This window comes from Lichenostomus cassidix, chromosome 7 (assembly GCF_008360975.1).
Source record: "Lichenostomus cassidix isolate B80296 chromosome 7, HeHo_3.0, whole genome shotgun sequence".
Classification (NCBI taxonomy): Eukaryota; Metazoa; Chordata; class Aves; order Passeriformes; family Meliphagidae; genus Lichenostomus; species Lichenostomus cassidix.
Window position 1 is genome coordinate 22,707,904 of NC_139488.1, and position 27,725 is coordinate 22,735,628.

The 27,725-nt window shown below is 40.8% G+C and overlaps 1 protein-coding gene and 1 long non-coding RNA gene across 3 annotated transcripts in view; one reads left to right on the forward strand and one right to left on the reverse strand.

The window, feature by feature from the left end:
* Nucleotides 1-27,301, forward strand: part of USP37 (ubiquitin specific peptidase 37) — a 35,452-nt gene extending 8,151 nt beyond the window's left edge. For both annotated transcript variants that reach the window (XM_085066796.1, XM_085066797.1), the window contains exons 8-24: nt 1,285-1,369; nt 2,293-2,454; nt 2,995-3,126; nt 4,861-4,984; nt 5,225-5,430; nt 6,520-6,637; nt 7,860-7,939; nt 8,465-8,629; nt 10,064-10,129; nt 11,224-11,374; nt 15,171-15,423; nt 17,412-17,578; nt 19,393-19,453; nt 21,570-21,685; nt 22,539-22,608; nt 23,125-23,263; nt 23,835-27,301. In XM_085066796.1, coding sequence (XP_084922922.1) covers nt 1,285-1,369; nt 2,293-2,454; nt 2,995-3,126; nt 4,861-4,984; nt 5,225-5,430; nt 6,520-6,637; nt 7,860-7,939; nt 8,465-8,629; nt 10,064-10,129; nt 11,224-11,374; nt 15,171-15,423; nt 17,412-17,578; nt 19,393-19,453; nt 21,570-21,685; nt 22,539-22,608; nt 23,125-23,263; nt 23,835-23,922 — 2,183 coding nt within the window. In that variant the 3' untranslated portion in view covers nt 23,923-27,301. The remainder of the gene's footprint in view (nt 1-1,284; nt 1,370-2,292; nt 2,455-2,994; nt 3,127-4,860; nt 4,985-5,224; nt 5,431-6,519; nt 6,638-7,859; nt 7,940-8,464; nt 8,630-10,063; nt 10,130-11,223; nt 11,375-15,170; nt 15,424-17,411; nt 17,579-19,392; nt 19,454-21,569; nt 21,686-22,538; nt 22,609-23,124; nt 23,264-23,834) is intronic.
* On the reverse strand, nt 21,770-23,112 carry LOC146434783 (uncharacterized). Its single transcript, XR_014853502.1, has 2 exons — nt 22,798-23,112; nt 21,770-22,657 (listed from the first exon to the last, which is right to left on the reverse strand). It is a non-coding gene; the product is annotated as an uncharacterized LOC146434783 (long non-coding RNA).
* Nucleotides 27,302-27,725: the final 424 nt, after the last annotated feature.

Below are 27,725 nucleotides of genomic sequence, written 5' to 3' on the forward strand. Positions count from 1 at the left end.
TGGGTGCTGATGCCAGCCCATGAGCCAGCTTGTTTGAAAATTCAACAAGCAGCTTCAAACTGTTCCAAGCAGCCCTTTCCCTTGGGAGGGGATTTCTGTAAATTCCTTTTTGCTTGCTTTCTTATTTATTTTTAAAACTTTCCTTTGCTATTAATGCCCATGTGAACTGTAGGCTGTTTTTTGTGATTAAGATGTGTACTGTTTGCTTTTGCTTCCTTATCTCTTCCCCATAACTTACAGGAGGAGCTTGTTGGGGCCAGGACTTTTGTCCTGTTTGTACCAAAGTTCTGTTGGATGCTGTTGTGGGACAAGGCTTTATAGACAATACAGAAATACTAACAATATGTAGATAAGCTAGTAAGCAGCACCATTCTTCAGTTTTATGAATATTTAGCTTCTTTCTTCATAAAGAGGAATGCATCCAAGATCTTGTTTTTATGGGAATGTTGGTGGATGCATTCTTTTTTTGGTGCAGCTCTGATGGCACAAATGTGTTGCTGGAACAGCCAGTAAGGTGAATGCTTACCTCTGAATGGAAATCTGGTTTTCTCTTCAGAGTCAAATTTAGAATCTGTGAGTGTATCTCTGAAATTTCTGGTAACAATATTGCAAACTTCTTTCATATAGCTGCATTTCTGAAAGTTGCATAGATCAAACAACTTCAGGCTGGGAAAAAAGCAAATGGTTATTCATTATTCAAACTAAATTACACTGTGATTCACTATAATAGGTGGTTTTTCAACTCTTGAGAGCTTTTTTTTAATGTGGCACCATCTGAGACATTGGAGTCTCAGAATCTGTCACAATGACATCATAACAATGAAACAATCGTATTTTGCCCCAAGTATGTAGTAATTTATGGTGTAATTGGGAGTGGAAAGAGAGGCTGTTTTCACTTCTGCATATTTGCCTTGAATTTTGAGAGCATTGCATTGGAAATCAGGAGTTTTCTGTACATGTGTCTTGTCTAACTGAACAAGAGGTAGATATTTATTAACTTCCATGTAGTTAAGATCATGACTTTTTAATATTTCATATTACTCTTTGAATTTGATGGAGAATTAGTTGAATTTAATACCATAAATTGCATTATGTCTTTACTCACATATTATATTCACATTAGTATTTCTAGGCGTGTGTATTAGTAGTCTTCCAACTGGTTCTGGACTACAATATTTGAGGATTTTTAAACCTTTTGACTAAATACTTTCAAATAAGTTGTTTATTGTATAAACAGCTGTGTAACCTGGAACAAAACATCCTACCTCTCTTTCTCTTTTAAAGGTGTTTTACCACTGCAGTCATCATCATTTTACGGTAGTCGGTCCTCTTCAAAAGAGTACTCCACTGGCAGTTCCACTCTGGACAGGTAGGATTGATTCACCAGGATGGGCTGTAACTGGCAGTTGTTTCCCAGGAATTAGGCTCTTCAGTTTCCTGTGTGTTGATCACATGGTGCTTATATGCATAACATGGTGGGGTTTATTGGTTTGGTTTTTTTTTTCCCCTTCAGGAGCACAGTCCAGTTCTTCAGTGTGTCTTCAACTGCCCTGCTTACATCTACAAATTCTAGTTACTGCTTGCAGTAGAAAGATTTTGTAAAATCTCAAGTCTGTTATAGTCGTTGTGAATGACTCTACATGGTTCAAATTCTGTATAAACTCTGGAATTTATAGTCTGAACCCTTGCTTCATTTTTCCCAAGTAGATAAATGGCATGCAATTCTATATTTTAATAACAGTATTTTAGCAGATACTAAATCCTGCTGAGCTTGGAATTCTTCCGTGTTAAGTGCTGTGCAGTCAGACCCTTGGTCTCTGCCTTAGATAGATGAGATACAAGATCAAGAGAGAAAAGAAGCATTGTCCATGTTTTAATTGTGAGGAATCGAGGTCCACAGTGATTAGGTTACAAGAACTATAGGCTGAAAATGAAGATTCTGGCCCAGATGTGAATTTTAACCATATCTTGGGAGTGGTGATCTCATGCTATGTAATCATTCTTCCTCTTACCATACAGTGTGTAGAATTATTAAATGTTTATACGACCAAAGGCTTGATTACACTGCATGCAAACTGGTGGATATAAGGAAATTTAACCAAGCTAACTATTTAAGTGCTCTGGAAAGAAGTGTGCTCTGTCACACCTCTTTCATTGTGATGCATGCCAGTTATCTTGTGTGGCTTTACCAGTCCTTGTCTTCCATAGTGCTGCAATTCCATTGTCATGGACTATAGCTCTTTAAGGCAGAGCATTAGAAATAATACCTTTCTTATGCTTTTATGTTTCTAGGTCTAGTGTATCCAGCCAGACCTCTTCAGCCAAAAGAAGCCTGGGATTTCTTTCTCAGCCTGCCCCTCTTTCTGTTAAAAAAATGAGATCTAATCAAGATTACACAGGATGGAACAAACCCCGAGTGCCCCTTTCCACCCATCCTCAACAGCAACTGCAAGGGTAAATGAAATTTTCTTTATCTGGCACGCAGACTTTGATCATCAGAACATGCACATTCTTGTTATAATTATTTAATTTAAAAAATAATCCTGAAATTAATTAACACTGAGGCAGGGAACACTCTTCGTAGTTTGGAGGATGTGTATTCTTGAATTCACTTCCTGGGAATTTTAGAGATACAGTAATTTCAGGTAATTCATGTTCTTTTCATGTTCCTTTAATGATGATTCATTTCTCTGTCTTTGTGTGTGTGTGTGTATATGTATATATACACATGTGTGTTTGTGTGTGTGTGTGTATATATATAAAAACGGATTTTTTGAAAGTTTGAGTAGAAACTCATGGTTGCTTTCCTGATAAATGCTGCCTCCCATGAGTTTTCAGTTTAGTCTGAAGGGCTGGGGATCAGCTCCAATAAGAAGCTCTGTGGGGAGTGGCTGAAGTGAATGTCTATTGTGTTAGTAGTGCTGTGTTTAACTCTGGCAGGTTTGCACCCTGACCATTAAACAAACTCAACATGTTCAATTTTTTTTTTTTCAGATTCTCAAACTTGGGAAACACCTGCTATATGAATGCCATTCTACAGTCCTTGTTTTCAATTCAGTCTTTTGCTAATGATTTGCTCAAACAGGGGATCCCGTGGAAAAAAATTCCACTCAATGCACTTATCAGGTAAAATTCACTTTCCAGGAAAGCTGTTTCCTCCTTCATTACTGAGAAACTGGTTTTGTAATACTGAAGCATCTTTGTAGAAGGTCATTTGCATGTATAGATTATAAAAGAAATCCTAGAGTTCTCTGTATTTTGGAGCTTTACTTTTGAAATAGGAAATAGGCTCTTAAAACTCGTAATACTGATTTTCAGGCATTCTTTTACTGTATTTCCAGTGGCAGAGTGAAATGCTTCAGAAGAAAATGCAAAATAAGTTAGATACGGAAAAACTTCTTAAAACTTAGCTAAAACTTAGGGTTTAAGCTGGTCACTGACTTCACCTGATATGTGGGGGCTTATGCCTGTTGTTTAGTAGCTGGGGAAAGTGTTCAAGTTTTGCATACTTAGTGTTTCTCTAAGTTCAGCCATTTGGGACTTGGTTACATTTTCTCTTTGCACCTCATTTCTTTCGTGTCACTAAACAAGATGCAGGATTATCAGAACCGTTTGTGTTTCTATTTCATCATTTTTTTGTATATCTTGAGGTAATTTTCTATTTTTGGTGTGTCATCTTGAACTCTTTCTGCACTACTTGGGATCAGAGGTTGTTCCATGTGCCTCTTGAAATGTCCTTTCTCTAATTCTTGTAGAAAGTCCTCTGAAGGTTGTGCTCCATATACCTAATGGGCAGTGTGTGATCCTGTACAAGTCAGAGTTGATACTCAAAGCACCTACTTTGTCTTCTCTTGGTTTGGCTATATCATCTAACCTGGTGACTGTTTTTCTGGTTGATCAGTGATTGCCTATCAACTGTGCTGTGGTTTCCTAACATGCTTCACTGAGCAGCTATAGAGGGCTAGGACAGCACACGCTGTCCTTGGAGTTTGGCAGAGTAGTAGAAACTGTCGAGCTGCAGTAAACTGATCAAATTCTTGGGGTAACTGAGTATTAGTTGTTGGGTTTGGGATGCAAGGGGATTATATTGAGGTTTTCCCTGTCTTTGGGTGGGGGGTTTTTGTGTCATGGAATGTAACATCTTCTGTCACCTTCCCATGTATGCAGCATGACCAAAACTTGTGCTTGGAATATATTTGGTGTGTATGTCTTGTGAAATTGTAAAGCAGTTGTAAAAGATAACTAAATCACAGTAGCTGAGAGGCACAGGTAAAGTTAATTTCAAAAGTTTTTTAGCAAAGCTAACAGAAGCACTAGCTTGAACCAAGGAACTCCTCATGGCTCTTTTTGCTACAGCTTTTTTCTCAGTTATAATGTTTTTACTGCTGAAAGAAGCAAGACTTGAAAATGAGTGGAAATTTAAAAATAAAACATAAGTAGAAACCATTCTGACCATTCAAGTTGAATTTAATGATTTTGCATTGCTTATTTTGGTGCCGTGTGATATCTCCTATCAGTACAAATGTTTTCAAAAAGCATTATAGGGGTTTTTTTCTCATTGAAAAAGAGCAGAAATAAGTTTTTAGAGCTTTATAAGACTTCTCTCTTTACCTTGAAAGGTTGTGGATTGGTTTTTATATTCATTTGAGTGCTGTTTGATGATGGCCTCAAATGAGATCTCAAAATACTTGAAATGGAAAAGGTTCATTATATATGGGATATTTTCATACCGAACCCCTGAACCACTTATCACAAGAGAAAAGCTTTTAGGAACTCTTAAAATGAGGTATCATAAGTTCTATTTTGTTTCTCTAAAGTCCTGGAAAACTAACCACTGTTTCATTGCCTTGGCTTCTGCAGACGTTTTGCCCATCTGCTTGCTAAAAAGGATGTCTGCAGCCCTGAGGTTAAGAAAGAGCTGCTCAAGAAGGTGAAAAGTGCCATTTCAGCTACTGCAGAGAGATTTTCTGGGTACATGCAGAATGTAAGTACCATATTGTCTGGAAATAGTTATGGACTGCACTGACCACCTGTCAAGCTTCAGCTGTATTTGATGGTGACTTTTGATTGAATGGCAGTGATTGCTGCTGTTGGTTAGAGCAGAATTACCTCCGTATTACTGAATGCAATGAACTAAACATAATTTCCCCAGCCTCTGTGTATTTGAGAAAAATATTGAATGGAGTTGTACAAAGTCACTTTGTTGCATTTCCCCTGCTTCTAGGATGCACATGAGTTCCTGAGCCAGTGTCTGGATCAGCTGAAGGAAGACATGGAAAAGTTAAACAAAACTTGGAAGAGTGAACCAGTCCCTAATGAGGATAACTCACCAGGACGTGCTTCTGAAGACCTCTCAGCCACCAAAGTTTATACATGTCCTGTTATCAGTAACTTAGAGTTTGAGGTTCAGCATTCTATCATTTGCAAAATGTAAGTGTGCTTGACAATTTTTCTCACATTTACCTTAAAAAGCTAGGAAGTGTTCCCATCTGGAACAACTTCATCTGCAGGTTGGAACCAAAATTAAGAACTGTTTTATCCAAAGCTAGGTATTTAGAAAAATACTCACTTTTCTAGGAATGCTGTAAACCTCACACCATGCTGCCTGCAGCTGCAGGCCTTCTTTAAACAATTTCATACCACCTAGTTCTTCATTTCATATCCAATGGAAAGCCTTTTTGCTTTGCTCTTTGTGTACCAATTGTATGGGAATAGAGAGAAAAGGGGATTTCAGCCAAGTAATGTTTCCTTTAAAAAAAAAAAAGGGAAGCCATGGTTTTAATTTGCTCTTTCTAAGGACTTCCAGGGAATGGCGTTTTCTTCTGTCTCTCTACATTCTTGCAGAAAAATATGTAAACCAGTATGTTTGGGCATTCATTGTGTATGACCTGTGCAGCAGATTTCCATATGGGAATGCTTCATTCCGCAGAATTTTCAGGAACAAGGATATTTGGGAATACTAGTTTGTGTGTACTTAATTAGTTCTAGGGAACAATTAAAAGTACAGTGCTTCCAGGTAATAATTATTGAAGACAAATGACTATAGGGTCTTTTTTTTACCTAAGAAAAATGGAACAGAAGAAAAGTTAGGGGGTTTTGTTGGTTTTGGCTTTTTAGATGGATTCTGTTTTGTTTCTAAGAACAGTTTGAAAGTATTTCTAGCCCTTCCCTTCTGCTGGGCTGGGCTCATGTCTTTTCTCCTTAAAAGACTAAATGAAGGTGTGTTCAGCTATAGCAGTCACTTTGATTTCCTATATACCTGATTGTTTGCCTCTCCAAAGCAATCTGTGCATTTTTGTTCTAACCCTTACACAAATGTTTCAACTTCTAAAGCATCAAAAAGAAATTGCAAGATCCAACTTTGTCATAAGCATCAAACAGTTCCATTTTGATGAGTAAAAACAGGATGATCAAGAAGTATATATTTACTGGGAAATCACTTTACCCAAAAACATGCAAGTTCTCATTAATTTCAAGTTTATTTTTCATCAGACTTGCACAAGCTTGTTTCTTTTTTAGGTGTGGTGAAACAGTCATTAAACGAGAACAGTTTAATGACCTCTCCATTGACCTTCCTCGAAGGAAGAAATTCCTTCCTTCCCGATCAATCCAGGATTCTCTTGACCTCTTCTTTCGGGTATGTACTTTGAGGGGGTTTTTCATTCATTGTGGAGTGTGTGTAGGTTGTGTAGTACATGGCAATTCTGACTGTACAGCTGATTATTAGTTTCTGTGACAGTGTTTGCAGGCATGTGAGATAACGAACTTTGCACTTTTTGAGGTTTGTCCATTAACAGCATATGGAAGTTTTTATTGTAAAATGCTGTGCAGAAATTACCCAACGTAAAATAAGTAAACTTCTCAATTTTGTGGTGAAAGAGTTGTGGTGTAAACAAATAAAAAGGAGAGAAGGGAAGCTGTCTGGTTGGGATAATCACTCAGGAATTGCTACTTCTCTCCTGGGCTAGGATGCTTCAACAGCTTGTGTATAGGCTTTAATTAGCATGGAGGAAAAAGGTTATGCAGGTACAATAATTTTTAAAAAAAGCTGTAATATGTGGCTGCTTACTTTGTAACTAGAGCTTCAATATGAGGCTTCTGAAAGCTGAACATGAGCCTTATGTCTGAATTGGTGTTGTATTTTGTCATATATTGAGACAAACTTTTTTTTCCATCCCTGTACAGATAGTATTTTCAACAGATAGAATAATTGGCGTGCTTTTTCTTCTAAAAGCTGGTGGAGGTCTTAAGATCAAAAAAAATTCCTAAAATTGTAGTGTTGCAATTTGGCCTCACTTAAGGTAAAAGGCTGTAGGAATGTTTGGTACACAAAAAGTGAAGTAATTTCAGGAAAGTGATGCTTCCCCTTTTGATGTCTTTTCAGAACTCTACTCTCATGCAGCATATCCTTGATAAATTTAGATGAGGATAGCTTTTGAGGAACAAAGCAGAGGTTTTGAACAAGAGGGAGAAAATTTCATGGAACCTTCTCTCCACCACGGGTTGTTTAGGAAAAAAACCCAAACAAATCCTGTGTATGGGAGAGAAAACAGTAAACCTCACAAGATTGTCCCCTCCCTTTGGAAACTAATTTTTGTTAATTGTGGCTAATTCACTGGTGTCCGGTAGACTTGCAGGAAAAATTCCTCCTGTACTAGGGGAAATGTTGTCAAATTTTAAGGTCTGCTGCCTGTCCTCTTATTAAATGCCCTCTCTTTAGGTCAGGTTGAAGGTGACTATAACTTTAAGTGGTTACTGCTGTTTTGAAGAGTTTGTATGACAGATGTGATGGGTCTTTTGTTGACATCTGTTCGATGTGTCTTTTGTTCCACAAGTCATTTCTCTGCTCCTTTACACAGGCAGAGGAGATTGAGTATTCCTGTGAGAAGTGCAATGGAAAGTCTGCTGTTGTCACACACAAGTTCAACAAGCTTCCCAGGTAAATGTTGACACCTGTTCCTCTTTTTGCTGGAAGCATATGTTACAAAATTGCAAGCAAAAATCCCTTGAAGGGTAAAGCTGGGAAAATTAGTAGGACAGCATGTACAGTGGTCAACGTGTGAGAGAGGTGCACCTGCAGTCAGTCTTCATGCTGCTCTGCAATTTCACTCTAAAGAAGCTCTCTTGGAAACCAGCAGCAGTACTTGTTTCTTCCTCCCTATCACTACACAAGGAGGGCTGAGTTTCCCCCTTCCTCTTTTCTTGGGGTTTCTGGGATGTGAATGAAGCAGATACAGTAAATATGTTCTGGAATTTTAATATTGCACAAGTTGAGTGATGAACAGGGGCATAATTGCCTGTGTCTTGCAGAGAAGAAATGGTCAGCATTTGCCTTCCACCCCAAAGTAATAATCTGGTTTGGTCAAGTGAACATCTTTGGAAAAAAGGGTTACTTGGATTTTGAGTAGGTTTTTTCTGACTTCTGGCTTAAGATTAACACTTGTACTTCTCTCATCTCTCTCAGGGTCCTGATTCTTCATCTGAAAAGATACAGCTTCAATGTAGCATTGTCTCTCAATCATAAAGTCGGGCAGCAAGTGGTTATTCCAAGATACTTAACCCTGCTTTCCCACTGCACGGAAAGCACCAGGCTGCCACTGACGCTGGGATGGAGTGTCCATTCTGCCATGTAAGTGTACAGCTTTGGACTCTGCTGTGTTAATCATGCATGCCACAAGGTAGGCAGTGGTCAGATCTCCTCCAGAGGATGTCTGGGCAAGGAAGCATTACAGTTATGCAGCTTCAGATGTGGGCTGCTGGTTTGTAATGATGAGGACATGTATGGAAAGGAAGCATGACAGAAGCAGTGGGAAGAGATGGTTTGGCATTATCTAGGGAATATTTGGTAAGATAATGTTCTTCACTGTCCTTGAAAATAACTTCATATTCTTTTTAAGAACGCTTCAGTTTCAAAATGTAGGCCTCTCAGTCCAAAGTAATCTAGATTACTTTTCCCTTCAGAGCACTCTAACTCTGCATAGAAGACAAAACATCCTATCTTTTTCTGCTAATTTCCACTTGCACCTCCTGAGCTGTCATTCATTTTTCATTATCTTTCCTGTGCCACTGTAGTATGTGAGCACTTTGCATGCTGAAAATACTCTCTTCCCTGTGACAGTTATTTCTGTACAGCTGCCTGATCTGAGACTCAGAGATTAAATGTGCCAGTTGTCACACAGGAAGTTTGTGGCAGAATAAGGAACGAGACACCCTCAGGTCTCTTGTAGCCCCACTTGTGACATAGCCAGGCTGTCTGTAGTGGGCTAGGATGCATCTGATGTATATATTCAGCAGTGTGGCAGGTATATTTAGTGGTGTTTGAAATGTAAGTGGTTGTTTCCCAAGAATTTGCTTTAAACAGTAGAAATCTCAAACAGAGCAAACAGTTTATGCTAACCAGAGCAGCAATACTTGAAAATAGGTTGGAAATGGCTTTCCAATGTTTGGAGTTTTTTTTTAAGTCATTGAAACCGTTGTGATTGACCAGGGAGTGGAAGGGGAACTAGGCTGGAGAGAAGCAGCCCTGGTTTGCGGGGGAAGATTTGAAAAGATTTCTGCAGGGGCTACCATCTGTTTGATAGATGTGTAGTGATAGTGATGGACTTTAAGGAGCCCATGAAAGGATTAAATGGAGCAGGAAGTTTGTTTAAAAGAATCTAGGTAAGCGAGGAGAAATGAAGATGTGGGATTTGCCAGAAAACCGGCTGATCCAGACAACAGCGGGAGACTGTGGTTTGCGAGCAGGAACTCAGGTGTTGGTGGGAATAAAAATAAAGGAATGAGTTGTCTTGACATGGGAGCTGAGAGCCTTTAATTTGTGAGTTGGTCCCTAAGGGTGCATCGCTAAGAAGTGAATCGAGTTTAAAGGATTATATATGGTTTTGAACAACTGTTGTTTATTTATAGTGTGATTAAGTTATTACTGTAAATCTAAGCAATTAGCAAGTACATAATGGTATTCTGCTTGTTCTTTTGGTCATGGATTTGCATGCATAGCAGACAAGTAAACACTTACTCTTTAAAGACTGTAACTGCTGCAATAAATACTTTGCTTTTTTAATAGTTCCCGTCCATTGAAGGCCTCCCAAATGGTGAATTCCTGTACTGTAAGCACTTCCACACCTTGTAGGTGAGTTATAGCTCTGAAATGTCCATGTTCAGTGGTCTGGGGTTTTGTGGCATAGTTTCTAAGGCATTTTAAAATTGTCTAGTTATTTTCTGGTTTTTTATATTGTAAATTTTTTCAGCTCCTGTCTTTTTTCATATCTGAGTTTTATTGGTGTTATATGCTAGCTGAAACTAACATCAATGGTGCAATTTGCCTAGCTGATGTGATCACTTTTGCACTTCTTTTGAGAACCTCTGGGGACTTTAAAGTAAGCAAAGATGATTTTTTTCAGGGAGAAGTTTGACCATCAGAATGGTAACTGGATGGTTATCAGATGATTTGTCAGTGTCAGTTATTCTAAACTAGTCTTGAACTAGGAGTTTCAAGTCACACATATAAGATGCAAAATGATTTCTACGTCTCCAATCTTAGCTCTTTGTTCTCACTCTTTTGGGCCAAAGTGTGTGTTTTGGGAGTGGTTGATTTATTAAGTTTATTTGCAAAGATGAGATGGCCAGTTTTTGATACTGTGAAAAATGTAATGTCACACTGGATAGTTTTGTGTTGAGGGACACTTACAGACCATAAAGAAGAATAATGACTTCCCCAGACTCCCTTGTCTTCTGTTCTAAAGAAGCAAGAATTTATCTTAATGGAAGGGCAAACAGGAACACTGAAAAACTTATGTAGATTTGTACTTTTTATATCCTGGTAATGATGTGGGAAGTCCTATGTCCAATGTAGTAAACTTGAGAATGCTTTATGCCAAATTCTATGTGTTACTGTGGTCTTTTCTCAAATGTGTTCTGTCTGGGATTGTGAGGTAATAAAGTGCAGAATCCTTGGCCTTAAAAGCAAGAGCCACACACTTAGTAACTTTTAATGTTGTAAGCTATTATTGCAGGCTTCAAGTAGATACGTCAGTTAACCCAGTAAAATAAACCTGTTTTGAAAACCCTGACTGCCATGTTAATAAATTGTTAGTGCAGTTGTTGCAGTTTGTTCCCCAGTTGAACAGTGTGAAAGCACTTCTTCAACAGTTACTTTGAAACACGTTTGTGTGATGCTACAATGCTGTGGAGTATCACTTTTACAGCCATGTTTTTAACTTACAGAAAATACACTTTCAAGTCAAAGAGCTCTGCAGCACTCTATGTAGATTCTGACAGCGATGATGAGCCATTGAAACGCTCTGTTGCCCATAGCCAAAGGTTGTGTAACATACAGAGTAGAGATCAGCAGCAACTGCAAGAAGAGCCAGAAAAGGTAAGGGAAAAACCCACAAACTTTCATGTACTAGATCCTGTATGTGGTCATGTCTTCTGCGTGCTTTTTTTAGCATAAACTGAGTGAAATTGATGTCAAATGAGGTTTTTTTTCCTCCTAATTAGCACTGCAGTGCCAGAAGGGAGTGCTTTGCTAATTGACCTCTCTCTACAGTTGTCTTGGGTTCCCACTGGGAGCAGAGGTAATTGCATTGCAATTGAACTCGAGTTTTCAGGTTATGTATACCAGCTGCTTAGCAGTTTGGTCAGTCCTTTGGGTAACTTTCACTGATAATGTTCCTGGGTTGAAGTATAATGTGCTGTCAATAACAAAAGTATGCAGTAAAGCCCTTGATTAAATTAGATCCAGTACAAGTTGGGCTAAGCAAAATATTCAGTTGAGAGAACTTCATGCACATCCACTCTGTGTCCTCTTTCAAGTGTGGCTTTTTAAATGCTTTTAGGATCTGAAGCTAACAGTCTTTGGAGGTGGATACATAAAAGTGTGAAGAGACCAAGTTCATTGGTGTAATGGCACAGTTAATTTCAAAGTGCCTTTGAGCTTTTCCTTGTGACTAGTGTTAATGCTGCCAAGACACTTTTTTTGCCTCTGTCAGGGCAGTGTATTAGCAGGTAGATGAGTTGTGTGGGAAGAAATGATGACCCAGAAGGGCATAGAAGCAGCTTAGAGGATTCTCTTGCAGTACCACTTTCTTCTGTTAAGAGTGTTGCAGGCCTAGTGCTTAGGAAAAGTTTCCTGCATCTCTGCTTCTATAAAGCTTTTACTTCACTAAAGTTTTTGACACTGTTCATAGGGTTATTTTAATCAAGCAGAGACTTGTGGCCTTGATTATGGCATTAAGGGACAGGTATAAATCTGGATAAATAGCAGTAGGTAACAAGAGGAAGGTATCTACAGTTTTTGATCTGATGGGAAGATCAAACCAAGGGAGGATCCTGACCCACTATTTAATAAATGATAAAATAGATACTGAGTATTAAATTTTTAGAAGATCCAGAGCTGGGAAGAGCTGCCAGTTTGATGAAGCTCAGAACTACAGATAAGAATGATTTTGACAAATCTGAGAAACTGCATAAAAATAGGAGGGGTTGTTCAGTAGGAATAGGCTAAAAGTGCTAATCTTATCAGGATTAATCAACTATAAATGTGGGATGGGAACAGCTGGGAAGGCAGTGGACCTTTAGAAAGGGCATGGAAGGTGACAGTCACAGGGTCAGGCAGGTTGAAAATAGAAGTATCTGGACAGAACCATAGCCTGCCCATTGTGTGAAGTGACCCTCCTTTTTTCCTCAGTGTTGAGCTTTAGCTGGAGTTCTGTATCCACCTTTGGGCTCTGGACTGAAAAAAGCTGTAGATTAACTGGGGAGGGGCAGGGGACAGGAACATGAATGGTCAGAGGTCTAGAAAGGAAGATTTTGAGAGAAGGAGCAGGCATGTGGTCTTCAGTTTGGTCTTTAAAGAGAAACCTATGCAAGGCTTGTGTCTTCAAGGAAGGGGAAGAAGTTAATAGAAACACTTGAGCTGTTTTCCATGCCTGTGGTGGATAGAACAAGAAGTAATAGACTAAATAGCAGATAGTAATTTTTAGATTAAATATTAGGGAATACTTCCTGATGCTCGGGATATATAGGGATGGGATGGATTGCTGTGGGAAAACACAATCAAAGAAACAAAGAAAACTCTTTGCTGAAGGTCCTGCAACTGCTGTCCTGCATGCCACGTCTATACCTGGCTGCAGCTGGGGGATGGAAATAAGCTTGTCTTTGAAGTCCCTCCTATGTATAGAAAAGGTATTTCAAACTGTTCTGATTCTTCCTGGAGTTTTGTTTGTGAGAAGTAGGTGGTTTCTATCACACAAGCCTTGTGAGGGCAGAAGTTGTGGGAATAAAGCATATTAATTTGAATAACAAACTTATTACAGGCTTTACAGCCTATTGTGGGAAAGAGACACCGGTGGTGATGATTCCACATAAATTATTTTATTCTGTGGCCATGCACATTGGCCACTTCTCAACCATAGGCCTGACCCAACCATTTGTTACCATTAACCAGGTTCTCTGACCTTCTCAGTGTTGCCCTGGGGGACCTGGTCCTGGTCCTTGGAACTGGCAGCAGTAAAGTGGCTGCTGCACCATTTCCCTTGCTTTGATTCTCAAAACAGCTGTGGATGGGGTTGCATTAAGGACTTGGCTGTCACTTTGTCTGGCCAGTACATCCTCTGCCAGGCACTCCTTGCAAAATGTCCCTGCCTTGTGGGAGAGCAGCTGGAAAAGCATGTGTATATGGCACTGGGTCGTAGGGGCAAGTAGCAGTTCTCCAGCTAAACAGGGCAGAAGTGCAATTCCTGTGATCTCTGCTTTGCAGATGAAGTAGTATTTGAAGGGCTTCTTAAAAATGCGTACTTAAAGCAGCCTGTCTCAGAGCCTAAGCTATTTAAAATTTATGCAAATAATGTCTAATAGGAAAGTTGTATTCAAATAATGCACAGATGCTGGCAAGTCTTTAAAGTCCGGCCACTGAATTAGTGGTAGTTGTTGGCAGAGAGCCTGGAAGTAGGGCTTGCTGAAGAGCTAAACCAGTTTTGATGTTGGTAGCCTACAGGTGCTGGGAGAGAAATCAGAAAGCTTAAAAAGCAGGTACTCTGCTTTACTTATTCAGTGCATAAATAGCTGTGAGGAAAGAGGTTTATATTTGTCACTTCTAATTCTTGGAGGGCAACATGTCTAGAACAAGCAGTTTAGTTGGCTAATTCGTTTGCTAATCTTGTTTGATAAGGCAGTTTTAGTATAAAATGTTTGCTGTATTTAAGTAAAAAGCAGCAGTAAAAATGTCATTTTGTTCATTTTAACAAAGTTCTGAGATCCATCCTAATGCTGTTTGGAATAAGACCTGGATAAGTACATTTTGATAGAAAGTATCTTACTACATTTTTAACATAATATAGGAAAAAGAATTCTAAGGATATGGTAAACAGTGTAATTGTGTAAACATGCATACATGGAGGTTAACCTCCTGATTAACAGTTAATATCAGAATGATTGAAATTACTATATTATTTGCAAATCACTGTGGTGTAGGAGTTGATGAGCATCATCTTTAGGAAAATGAACTATAAAAAGGAAAATTGAGATTAAGTCTAAAGTGTTTTTTCTTTCTTCCAATTTAAAGTCATTCTGTTCTCCTTCAGAAAGAATAATTCCCCCTTCCCCTGTTTAACTGTTTTCTTACTTGGTTTGCAGTCCTGCCCTCCTCCCTCTACCCACATCAAGATTTCATATGGCAAATCTGCAGCACGAAACCTAATTTTAATTGCTCTTTATACCAGTCCAATTTCAGCTTCTGTTCTTCCATACCTATATTCAAGTTCAGTTACTCTCGTGTTGCTGCTTCATCCTTTGTTAACAAACTTGTAATTTCCCTGCTTGTATTCTCAGCACCAACTTGCCAGGGGCTTGAGAATTCATCAGACTCTAAAGGGGAAACATGTGTTGAAGGAAAGGAAGGAGAAGAGAGGAGTTTTCTTGTGTATATTAATCCACAGGGCCTGTAAAAACTGGTTGTAGTATATATTTAAATATTATTCCAGTAATAAGTGTAAGTGTAGCTACAAAGGTTGTCTCTCCTCTGAGTCTCACGTAACTATGTTGAATGTTGACAGTGCCAAGCTCCCACTCCCTGGGGTTAATAAAAATTAAAAAAAGCTCCACAGGAATGTAAAACTGATGTTACATACCTGTTTATTCAAGCACTTAATCATAACTCCATTCATCTCTAGGGTTCAAAAAGAAGTAAAATGGAGGGTGATAAACCCGAGCTGGGTAATGCTGGTTTTGATGGGATGAGCGAAGATGAGCTGCTAGCAGCTGTCTTAGAGATTAGCAAAAGGGAAGCTTCTCTGTCTCTGAGCCATGATGAAGATAAGCCCACAAGCAGCCCAGACACTGGTTTTGGAGATGATGAAATTCAGGAATTGCCAGAAAACCTGGAATCTATGGAGATGGAGAAACCCAAAACAGTATTAGACTCAGGTAAGGCAAAGTAACTATCTTAACTGGACTGTAGGGGGTTAAAGGAGGTTACTGACAACATCAGCCTGGTTATGGCTGGTGGAGGAACTGGATGCAAGTACACTGCTGAAACTGCCTGATTTCCTCACAGTTTAGGAACTCAAAACTTTAATTTCCCTGTGTATAAAGCATTTAATTCATTGAACTGTAAAAATGTATTTTCTTGTAAGTCTGTCACCTCTATGATTCAAAGTTAATTTCCATTTTTTTCCTTTCTTGATTAACACATGCGTCCACAGTTTCCTGTGCCAGACAATTTAATTTCCTAATATTTGGCCATGTGTAGGACTGAATCTTCCATAAGCAGAATGTATTTTCCTTTCTGTAGCTGTTGTAGCCTGGGCAGCACAGTAGCAGTGTTCACATGGCTGGTGTGCAAGAGGGATGCATAAGATTAAAATGCTTTCATAAATGCAGCTATTTTGTCACTAGTTACTAGTAAATTTAACAATATCTATGTAACTTTTCCTAAAGCTTTTTATGTAAGAGTAGACCCATAAGCATAAGAGACTCCACTGAATTATGGCCTCTGACAGAGAGACATAGCTAAGTACAAGGAGGAGCCTGTGTGATCTCAGTGTGGGGAAGCTGAGTCTTCCTTTAGCCAGCTGAAGGAAATATAAGTGGTTTATAATTTGTTGTGTGCAACATGCTTTTGGTCAGGTTTTTAATTCCACTAGCATGGAAAAAGAGACCAACAATGTGCTTGTGTCCTCTAAGAGCCAGGCGGTTAATTAAGAGCAGAATACCCCACTGTTACCAAAAATTACACTTGTTTCAATGGACAGCTCTTGACAGCCTTGATGGTGGAAGGCAGTGTGTAAGAATAATATTATGTATGTGATCAGCCTGGTTTGTGCCCTCCTTTTTATACAGTAATGCTGCTTATGGTGGTGTGAGAGAGAGTTGTGATAGAGTGTGGCCACATAAATGTATTTCTCTCCTGGTTTTCTTTGGAAAATACAATGTAATTATTTGAAGGCTCCTTTGTGACCCTTGAGCAAAAAGTATGTGTTTAATATAAGTTCTGTATTTCTTCTTACATTGGAAGTTTTCAAAGGTCATGTAGTAAATTCTGGTTTGTTTTTCATTTTAAGAGGATTAGACTAATGGATTACGGTTCTGGTGGTGTTAGCCTTGTGTTTAAGGGTTCACAGATACTGAGACTACCTTGTATTATCCTTGTTGATAACTAATCAGCAGATCTTGAAGTCTGCACAAGGCAAAGCCATGAAGTTTCACATGCTGCTGCCTGCTAGCAGTTGGAGCAGGTCCTGACACTTTCTCAGTTGCAAGCAAGAATCAAAGTGTCTTGCAACTGCAGGAGTGTATGCAGTAGTTGAATGAATGTTCATTCCAGAGGTTTCGTAAAGCACTTCTGCCATAGTGTTTGCTTCAAAGGTGAACTAAAAAGCTGTAATCTTCATGCATCTTTAAAGCTGTACACAGTGTTCACAAGATTGAGGCTCTTACCTGAAGCCAAAGGTTGCACATTTAAACAGTGCTTGAGATTTGTGCTTTCTTCCACCTTGCATATGATTTGACTTTAATTGTGGCTTCATCTGTAATACTTCAAGGTGTCATATGCAATGCAAATTTTTATAATCCATGGTTTCTTCCAGAGAAATTCAGCTGTCAGCTTCATGGCTGCAGAAGCCTAGTAGCATGTGGCTTCTGTAGTTAAACTTGCTGTTTCTGAGTGAACATAAAAGGCTAAGAAGAGAATGGGTTCAGGGATTAATCAAATGGTTCATTGTACACCAGTTAAAATGAGTATAAGACTGCACTTGGGAGCTTTTTCCATTTGACTCATGTGGATGTTTTATGGCGAATGAGCTCCCTGTCAATAGATGTCACTATGCTGCAAGGATTGTGGTGGTTTAAAGAGGACTTAGCTGGTAACAAACAGAAGACGCAGGAAAGTATAACTGTACTTTGTGATTCCTCAGGTCCTGCAAATTTCACTGAGATAACTAAAGATTTTGATGAGAACAAGGAAAACAAAACTCCAGAAGGCTCCCAAGGGGAGGTTGACTGGCTGCAGCAGTACGATATGGAGAGAGAGAGGGAAGAACAAGAACTTCAGCAGGCACTGGCTCAAAGCCTTCAAGAGCAAGTAAGAAACAGTTTGCTTCCTTAAGTTGTTTTCCAACATTGGAAACCTGAAAGCTAAAGGGAAAGCTTGTATTCAGGCAGTAACTGCAAAGAGATTCTTCTGCTTTTTTTGAAATAACCAGATGGAAAAAGGTTTGGATTTCTTCTAACTCCAGTGTCAGTAGAGTGATGACAATGGATACATCTGGGCACATTTTGTATGTGCTTTGAAAACTGTGCATCACATCACAGACCCACAGGTTTCCCAAAGCTCCCCATGCACTTTTGTGCACTGGTTTGTCACATCGTATTAAAACCGATGATAACCTGAACTAAACTCTTTCTCGCTGTCATCAAGAACCCAGCCCACCTTTAGCTTCCCTGGCAGTCGCTTCTTGCAGTGTGTCATGTCAAGACTGAGTGAAAGAGGCAGGTTTCAAAGCCAAGGCTAAGAATGGCCATGTCAGGTCAGGTTAAAGATGTGTCCCTCCTAGCTGTGTTTCTGGTGGTAGTGAGTAGGGGATGCTTAGTGAAGAATATAGGAACTGAGCATTTATGTGATCCCTCCCTGTTAGTAAAGTAAAAAAAAGATCTTAAATAATTTAGTCTAAAACAAGTCCTTTAAATTAGGCTTGGAAAGAATGGGGTTCTTGAGTTGTGTGCTAACTATCTGTATTCCACTTGAATTGCAAGACCTTTAACTGATTTCTACAAGTTTAACCAAGCCACTGAGAATGAAGCAAGCACTTAGCCAGGTCTTTCTTTAAATAGGTGCCCTTGTCTGCTCTCTATTAATACCAAAGCTGTCATGGCTTTCCTTATGAGATCTGATGTTTCCATGGCTCTTGGATTTTTCTCTCCCATTAGTCATTATGAGGTGCTGGTTGGTATGTTCCATGCCAGATGTAGCTTTGATTCAGCGATGCTGAGTAGTTTAACAAAGATTCCCGAATGCTTTAGAAATAGTGGAATAAAAGGATTCATGCTAATAATGTAAAACTCCCTTTGAGTGTGTTTCTGCTGGAGTTCTGAAGCAAAAATCTGCTATTCTAATGATTTGGGCATGGAAATGCAGTAGCTGTGGTTATCTTGATTTGAAATATATAGCTGGGGTGCTGAATTCAGGTGTACTGAAAGCATTCATACCCTGAATTAAGAAGCCAGCTCCTTAAATATTATTGACCAACTTCCTGTTGCTCTGGGCTTTTAAGAGTGGTGGGAGAAACAGTGACATGGTATTTTCCAAATATTAGACATGTTTGTTGACTTGAGATTTCTTTGCTACTTGGTCATGGTAATATTTTTAATACCTGGTTGTGTAGTGGTGTCTTTTTGCATCCTGCCTTTGTGGATTACACCTGCTGCATAGAACCAGAGGTTCTACTTTCAAATGGCTTAAAAATAACAAAATCTCTCAGGATTTAATGATCGTGTCCTCAGCTGGCTTTGGTCAGAAGTAGACTAAATTTTGCTGAAGTGTGAGGAGCTTTGTGTGTAAGTGACAGCTTTCCTGAGGAAAGGGTTGCAAATTCATTCAGATGCTTTTCAAATTAATGATCCAGGGAAAGCATTCGGTGTTATTCGGAGACTTGCTCTGCTGCATACCAAACTTCAGGAGCTTTGACAAGCCTTAATGAAGGTTTGTCCCAGGTTCTCTTGCACGGGAACATTGGACTCTCGCTGGTTGCAAACATTCCTTCACACAGAACCTTTAATTTACAATGTCAAGTTTGTTGTAGAAACCAGAGCAGCACAGTTTCAATGGAAAAAGAGCACCACAAGAATTTTAAACAGTGAAATGTCTCAATGAGCTAAGTTTTGTTCTCTTCCCATTAGGAGGCACGAGAACAGAAAGAGGATGATGACCTCAAACGAGCCACGGAATTAAGTCTACAAGGTGAAACTTATTTAAGTTCTTCCAGTATGTTGCTATTGAGAGAAAATTGATCTGTGTGTACGAGTGCAGCTCCTGAGTGTCAGTAACACAGACAGCTGGGATTCATGTTCTTTTGGTGTGTGCTTTGTTGTGTTTGGCTGTGCTCAAGGTCAGCTTTTCTTGTTCTTGGTTGTGAAAGCAAATGCCAGGAAAAACTTAATCTGAAAAATTACTTCAGTCTCTTAAATTTTTAGTGAGATACAGAGATATATAGAGAGATATGTGTAATATATTATATGAACCATATAGAATATATGCTAATGCATAATATTAATTTAGAGAAAGCACAATGGATCTTGAAACTTCTCATTCCCTGTAAAAGCCACCATGCCCCTAGTCAGAACATAAGGATTATTTGTTACTTGCATTGGTATTTTAGTGCTGATTAATGAATGCCCTGGCCTTGCCTGGAAAAATTAATGTCTGATGCAGGATGGGAGGGAGATGAACCTCACTGCAAGGTATAGCTGTTGGGGTGAAGAAAGAAACCCAAAACACACTATCTGTCTTCTCAAAATCCAGACAGTGTTGTAGGCCTCCTCAGGCACTGTTTAACATTAGTGTGAGGCTGGCATGCAAGTGATTTCATACAATCTGGCAGAGCAGCACATAACTGAGGAGAATTCTTGTTCCAAAGAGGGAGAGGGAGGGATAATAAAGTATTGTGTTAAGATACTTGTAGTTGCTCAGGGCCTTTTAAAGGCCCTCAGTTGTTACTGGATAAACCTGTGTCAGCTTCTGAAGAGAAATAACTTGAATGCTGCTTAGGCATCCCTCACGCTGAGCTCTGGAAGACTGAGTGACCAGTCCCTCTCGGGTTCTCCTTGATTTTTATCCAGGAAGAATTCAAGTCTAGAAATCCTTCATACCCTTGGTTTGTAATTCTTGGCTTAAACATAAGCATTTCCTTGCTACTGTATCATTTGTAAGGCATCCGGAAGCAGTTGTTCAAGGAGATGAACATAATCCTGAATGCAGAGCTGTTAGCATTTGTCTTATGATGGATCCCAGTGATACTATAACCAAAGCACCAGTCATCCTGGCACCACTGGTGAAGTGGCACTTAGCAATTCCTGTGGCAGGTGCTTTATGCAGAGACCTACCAAAGTGGCTGTAGTTTACCTTACAGCCCAAATAAGTGTGCAAAGCAGCAGTAAAGGATTCCCAGTTAAGCAAGGGAGTAATCTATAAACTTCCCAAGAAGATTGTATGAATCCAGTGACTGGTGATTTAACAGGACAAGCAGTGTGAGAATCTCTTTGGCGAAACATCTCCATCACAGCTGGCGTGATAGTCTCTTGAAAACAGACCAGAAAAAATTCCTGAGCAGTGTCCTGTTAATCTCAACTTCTCATCCACCCAGAACTCCATAGCTTTAATTTAGCTGGTGAAAGCATAGCTACTTCTCCTAATGAGTACTGTACAAAATCTTAAATTAGTTGGGTAGCTGCAGAACCCCGGGAAGTTTGGAACAGCATGTACGGGGAGCAGCGGTGCCTTCCGGCTCTTTACAGAAAGCTGCGTGCATTTTGCTCAGCCAAGCAAACTGGAAGTTCCTGTGGTGAGCAGCCTTCTTACCATTGAAAACAATGAAAAGATGCCTGCTGCCAGCAGTAGCATTTTGATGCCAGTTTTAATTCAAAAATGCACTTTGCTAATGCAATTTATAGTCAAAACTGTAATTCATAGCTTCTCGTTGCAGTAACTTGCAGTTCACTGACCAGACTGGCTGTCCTCCTTTTGCTGTCTGTCCTGTCTGCAGCCTGCTGGTGCTCCAGAGCCAGCTGGGTGTTAACTGCTCTTTTATCACCCAGCTGTCATTGCCATAGTGTCTTTTTGGAAAAGTATGAGGGAGATGGTGCTAAAATTAATTCCAAGATATTTAACTGTTGCTCTGACAAATTGGGAAAGGGAAAGAACTTTTATTTAGAAATTCCAGTATCCCCTGCTTTCCTTGGAAAGGAAGCTTGAAGTTTTATTATGCCTGCTTATGTGGATAGATATACTTCAACCTGTTGTGAATTCCTGTGTGTTCCACAGCTCCTCATGCAGTTATCATTGTTTCCTTGCTATCTAGAGTTTAACAGCTCTCTCCTGGACAGCGTTGGCTCTGATGAAGACTCTGGGAATGAGGATGTTCTTGACATGGAATATTCAGAAGCTGAAGCAGAAGAGCTGAAAAGAAATGCTGAGGTGTGATCCATGATTTCAAAAGCCAGCTGAAAAATATGTCCATTCTTTATAGTATTGAAAGTAGTTTTACAGAGCAGGTGTAGAGGCTAGAATGGTCTTTTATATTCCAAAGTGAAAACATTGAAAATTTATATCCATAAGTCTTACTGTGTTATTTTAATCACCAAAAAAAAAAACCAAACCCAAAGCAAACAAAACCCAAACCAAAAAACAAACAGCTGCAGAGACCTTCTGAGATTCTCTAAGAAATTCTTTTTAAGAGTATTGTCAGTGAATTCTATAAGTAACATTTCCTGGTCAAGAGAGGATTAAAAAATAAATTGTCAAAAGCCATTGAATAGATAGAGCATGTTTCCTGCAAGCAAAGAGGATGTTGCCTACTGACATTACAGGTGCAGGACAAGAGAATTTGGGCTACATATCCAGTATTAGCTGTTGAATCTGTGTACTATTATCCATGGTATGTCTTTGATATTTCAGAAGTAAGCATGATGTTCCTTTTTGGCTTTTCTGTTTATTTGCTAGATTAATTCTGACATCAGTGGAAGTTGCTCAGGAAATGGTTGTTTAGAAAACTTTGTAGTGTAGAGCTCATGTCAGCATCTGTTCCGAGGTCAGAGAGGCTCCTTTGCATGTTCATTGGCTTGCTGGCAGATTAAATACACATTTCCCACTTCTGGAAGGACTCCTTGTTTGGTGTGAACCAGGGTGTCTGTTTCTGTAATCCTTCATTGGGTTGCAGCTTTGAATACAGTAACAAAAGTTGATATCACAGGTATAAATCATCTTGTCCATGTGGGGAAAAAATGTGCCTGAAAGCTGTAATTGTACTTTTGGTTTTTCCCCCTCCCAGACAGGAGAGCTTCCTCACTCCTATCGTCTCATCAGCATTGTCAGCCATATTGGAAGCACATCATCCTCAGGTAAAAGATGCTACATTTTATTCTTCATCTCTTACCTAGCTTGAAAAATCTGTAATACAGAATTACTGTAGCAGAATTACTTATAGAGAAGAATTCAGGCAACAAAGCAAGTCTTCTATCATGACTTGCTGGTGAGGGGAGCAGGTTGGGGATGTCATGACACCTAACTACAGCATGTAGGAAACATACAGCTTATGGGCTCTGTGGAATTGCTTTGTTACCAGCTGATTGCAGGACCAGGATCTTAAGGGTCTTTTAGCATTTAAATCTGAAATAGGCAGCTGGACCAGGGTACCGAGCTAACCAGCTCATTGGTCAAAGTGCAGTGTGGAAAGAAAGGTGTGCAGAGAAGTTGTGACTGCCCCGTTCTCAGAAGTGTTCAAAGCCAGGTTGGATGGGGCTCTGGGCAACCTGGTGTAGTGGAAGGTGTCCCTGCCTGTGGCAGGGGGTTTGGAACAGGATGATCTTTGAAGTCCCTTCAAAGATCCAAACGTTCTGTGATTCTCTGTTGTTAAGGTCATTATATCAGTGATGTCTATGACATCAAGAAGCAGTCCTGGTTCACCTACAATGACCTGGAAGTGTCTAGAACTCTAGAAACCACCGTTCAGTGTGACAGAGACCGAAGTGGATACATCTTCTTCTACATGCACAAGTAGGTGTCTCGGGGAATTTTGGTGCTAGAAATTACCTACTGTTTGTGAGGAAGTGTGCTTCTCTTCTTCCTCTGGTCCTCTGCTGGGATGAAAAATATCTCCAGAATGACAAAATTGAAGTGCTCTGAGTTCAGAGGTGTGGGATTGTATGTCAAATGCATGTATTTTAAGAACATAAGGAATCAGCGTCTCAGTGCATGTGTTACATCAGGAATCATAATGGAGCTTGTCTTTTTTCCTTAAGTTGCTGTAATATTTGTAAATGCCCTTATGCCTGCTCCTAACAGTTGTGTTGTTGCAGCCATGGTCTGCTCAAGACACAGTCAAAATGAGGTTTATAAGTAGAAATCACATATTTCCAGGGATATAGAACTGAAGGAGGTGTGTTTGTCCCCCCCTCTTCTGTCTTCACTGCTGCTTGGAGATGTCAGATAAGACATCTCTCTTTGCCAGGATCCATGACGATTGAGTTTGTGGAATAAATCCAGTTGCTCATTCCTTCAGGGCTGTCTTATGTAGTGGTTTGTTGTTGTGCAAAAGTTTCACTGTTGGTCTTTCCTTCTCTTCTAGGGATATCTTCGATGAGTTACTAGAAACAGAAAAAAATGCACAGCCACTTAGCATGGAAGTAGGGAGATCAGTTCGTCAGCCTCTGTGAAGAGTAAAACACCTTGTTCCTCTTGAGGAGCAAGGAGGATTCTGAACTTGTGCCAGACATGCAGGAGTAACAAACAGCTCAGGGCCAAAACATGAGACAAAAGCTAGAAATATGGGACACTTGGTTTGTTGAACCATCTGTGCAAGTCCTGGGCCTGAATTACATGTTTAAACCTTGACATCCAGAGCGATCCTCCTGTGGTGAAATTTTTAATGTTTCTCGAATAATTTTGTCAGCATGGAGCCTTAAAGAGTTGTAACAAGCCACAAGACTACAGCTGCTCATAAACTGGTTTAAAAAATAGTGCAAAAAGAGACTCGACTTTAAAAGCCCATTCACCTGAGAGACGTGAGTGGCGAAGATTTACATATCACTTGGCGCTTTTTTTTCTTTTCTCCAAGAGCAATTTAAGCAATAGACTGTAACCTGGCGTGTGTTGTGTTAGTAATATTCACTGGAAAGCCAGATCACTGAGCAGGCTCTTGCCAGTCATCTGGCTAACAGGCATTTTGGAATCACTGAAGCTGATGCGTTGTGACATTCATGGGTTTATAAGCGCTCGGCTATTTACATGCGGTTCCAGGAAACAAACTGTCGGTGCTGTGGAATGTATTGATACCTGGTGGCAGCTCTGTTGTTTTTTTTACACCATTCACCGTCATCCTCATTTAGACGTGAGATTATATATGTGATTTCTTTTGTTTTGCAAATCCTTTTATTTGATTGCATTTTCTCCATGAGGTTGTTGCATCAGTGCCGTTCAGAGAGGTGAGGTCTCTCGCTGGGTGTGCCGTGTTTCACGCTGGAGTTGTGTTGCTTAGGGCTGCTCCGATATGGCTCTGGGGTAGCTGAGTATCTGGAGCGAACAGCAGTGGCAGGAGGTGAGCGACAGCCTCTTTGCATCTTCTGGGAGGGAAAGAGCATTCTGGGGTTACCCTTCCTGTGCAGCACCTGGCACTTGAACTGCTCTGTGACTGAACCATGGTCTTGCCATGGTCTTGTGTTACCCCAGGTTGAGAGGCTTTGTACTGCAGCCATGCCTCCGTTCTTCTCTCTGAGGAGTGCAGAGTGCTCAAACTGTGAAACTAAACCAGCTGGAAAGCTTTCGGAAGGCCCTTGTTCAGCATTAACAGAACATGGTTAGGAAGAAGTAATGCTTTCTGCTGGGTTTAGAAGCTCCTTTTATAGCTTGTTTCAGCAGTGGCGGGGGAGAAGCCTATTGAGTTCATTTTTTTTTTCAGCACCTTTGCACTAACTTAGCAGGGGCAGATGTTTCCTTTCACTGACATTTACTCATTTCAGAGAAGTTGTTGCTCCAAGTAGAGTAGTTGCTCTTGTTTTGGCCTCTAGTTCTGATTTTTGCAGCCTGAGTTTTAGAGGTGAAAGACTTCTTTAAGAGAAAATCACCTTTTTTGCCATTGAGATACTTTGTGAGTTTTTTAAACTATCATTAGGAGTTTCTCAGGAATAAATCGGCTGCAGCAAAGCAGACAAAACCATCAATTTCAGAGACAGCAGGCACCTTTTACATGCACCTCCACACTATAGAGTTTATCCTGGCAGGCTGGCAGGGTGTGCTGCTGCCTCAGGGGCCTCTTCCCACGTGTGCACGCAGCAGTGAGTGACAGTATCAGTGTCCTCCCCACCCTGAGCACTTTGGGGACCCCAGTGTGGTGCAGACTGCCCTCCCTCCCAGTCCCCAGGTGGGACAAGCACAGGGGCCCTGGTCATGGTGGCATCTTCCTGGTCTCTAAGCCAGGAGCAAAGGTTTGGTTGTAGACATGCCAGAGCATTGATCTGGTGAGACACAGCCCGAGGGGGGTGTGGTTAATTTATTACAGAGCATTATACTTTTCTATTGTCAATACTCATTTTGGTTGAATTCTGGGCGATGGGAAGAGGTGGTGATGTGGGAGTTGTCCTTAGAGCTGATCGCCCTGTGAATGTGATGGACTGCTCCGTCCAGAGGGCAAACCTGTTTTCCCCAAGCACATCCTCTGCTTGTGCTGTAAATAACTGGTATTCCTGTAGTATCAGAAGTCAGCTCTGCTTTTTTGGGTGGCAAGGTTGTTTTTACAAGGCGCTGCACTCCAGTTAATTTATAATAAAAGCAAACAGTACCTGATTTTTTTTCAGTGCAGTAACTTTTGTTTAAAACCAGTTTTGTTTGGATCAAGGTGCAAAAGCTGATGCTTGAAACCAGTGTTCCTTGTTTTATGAAAAGTTCTTGCTTGTTATTCTAGCCATTATGAATTTGCAGACATCTACTATAATTTAAGCTTTTTTGTTTGGCATACAGCAGCTCAGTTGCACCTTCACCCGGGCAGGAGTGTCCACAGAGCCCCTTCCTTGCAGAAGCCAGCATTTTTCCAGTCCAGGAGCAGTGGGGAGGATGACATGTGTGTAATCCTCAAGAGATGTGCTGCCCACCAGTTGTGTCATTCCCACTGCTCACACTGTTGCAGCAGCGAGTTCAGTAAGGTTGGCCCTTCCATGTTTGATACCTGTCCTTAAATATAGGTAGGTGAAGCTTAGTTATGGGCCCTGAACAAGTGCTAGCTCTTCCTCAGTTAAACATTTACCCACTTCTGAATCAACCTAGCTTAGTACAAGTGATTCAGCACAGAAACTCAAGGAACTCCCATCCCTCTGTTCCTCTCATCCTTTCGTTGTCCGACTGCGATAATTTGCTCTTGATTTACACCCCTAATCTGAGAGGGGCAGAGCTTTCATGTCAATGAACTGGAGCTTGTGTGCGGGTCCCTGGGGAGCCCTGGCCAGCAGGGCTGCACAAAGAGCCTTTGCAAAGCAAGGACTGGTTTCCCAACCAGAGCAGCAGTGTGGGACCGACAGGAGCAGAGAGCGGAGCTCTGCAGCAGCTGTGGCCTCGGCCTCGACTTCGCCCCTGCTCAGTGCAGCAAAGATAAGATCAGCCCTGCATCTTCCTTCCCGTCCTGCATCCGAGGAAGGGCTGATTGCCAGCTCAGCGCTTCCTGCTGCAGTTCACCCTGGCACAGGCACGTGGGGAACGTAGTGCTCTGGGGAGGGGGACTGGGAATAACTCATCTGCTTTGTTTTTAATGGAGCTAATTATCCCTGTAATTGCCCTCCAACGAGAGAAGAAGGGGTGCGGGACCCCTGGCAGCTGCTGTCCGTGTGGTTTGCTGCCAGACTGCAGCCTTGCCTGCCGCTGGCTTCTGCCCGCACCCTGACTTTCTGGTTCTTTACACTGTTGATGTGGAGCAGTGCTTTTCTCTGTGTTTTAGCAGACCTGTTCCTCTCTATTCTTTACAGTTTTTGCTCTTGGGTTCCCCCTGCCCGTTTTTAAATGATGTGTAGATAGATTTTTTGTGAAATTAAAGCCTCTTTATTAACCCTCTCTTGACTTGGGATCTTATTTCTTGTGGCTCTTGATGGCCACTGCACCTCTGCCTTGCCTTTGGTATTGGGACTTTGCTCAGTTGCCTGGGAACTTCCTGTGTGTGTTCAATGCCTCTCAGCACATGTCCATCCTGGCCCCCCTGACGGAGATAAGTCCCCAGGGAAGACACCCCCGTGCCTCTCAGCATCCCTATAGAGCCCAAGTAGAAGGGAGATGCCCTCCTCCCCTCCTGGGTCAAGGACAAGTGATCCCTGCTGTCTGTTCTGTGGGCACACTGTCCCCTCGTTTACCTTTGGTACCACACGTATTTACTGCAGATGATAAGGGAGGGAGTGGCTCCAGCTGTATCCTGGACCTTTAGCCCGGAGCTGTAAGTGCCAGGATGGGATGGGAGAGTCCTTGCTCCCTGGGCATTCCCAGC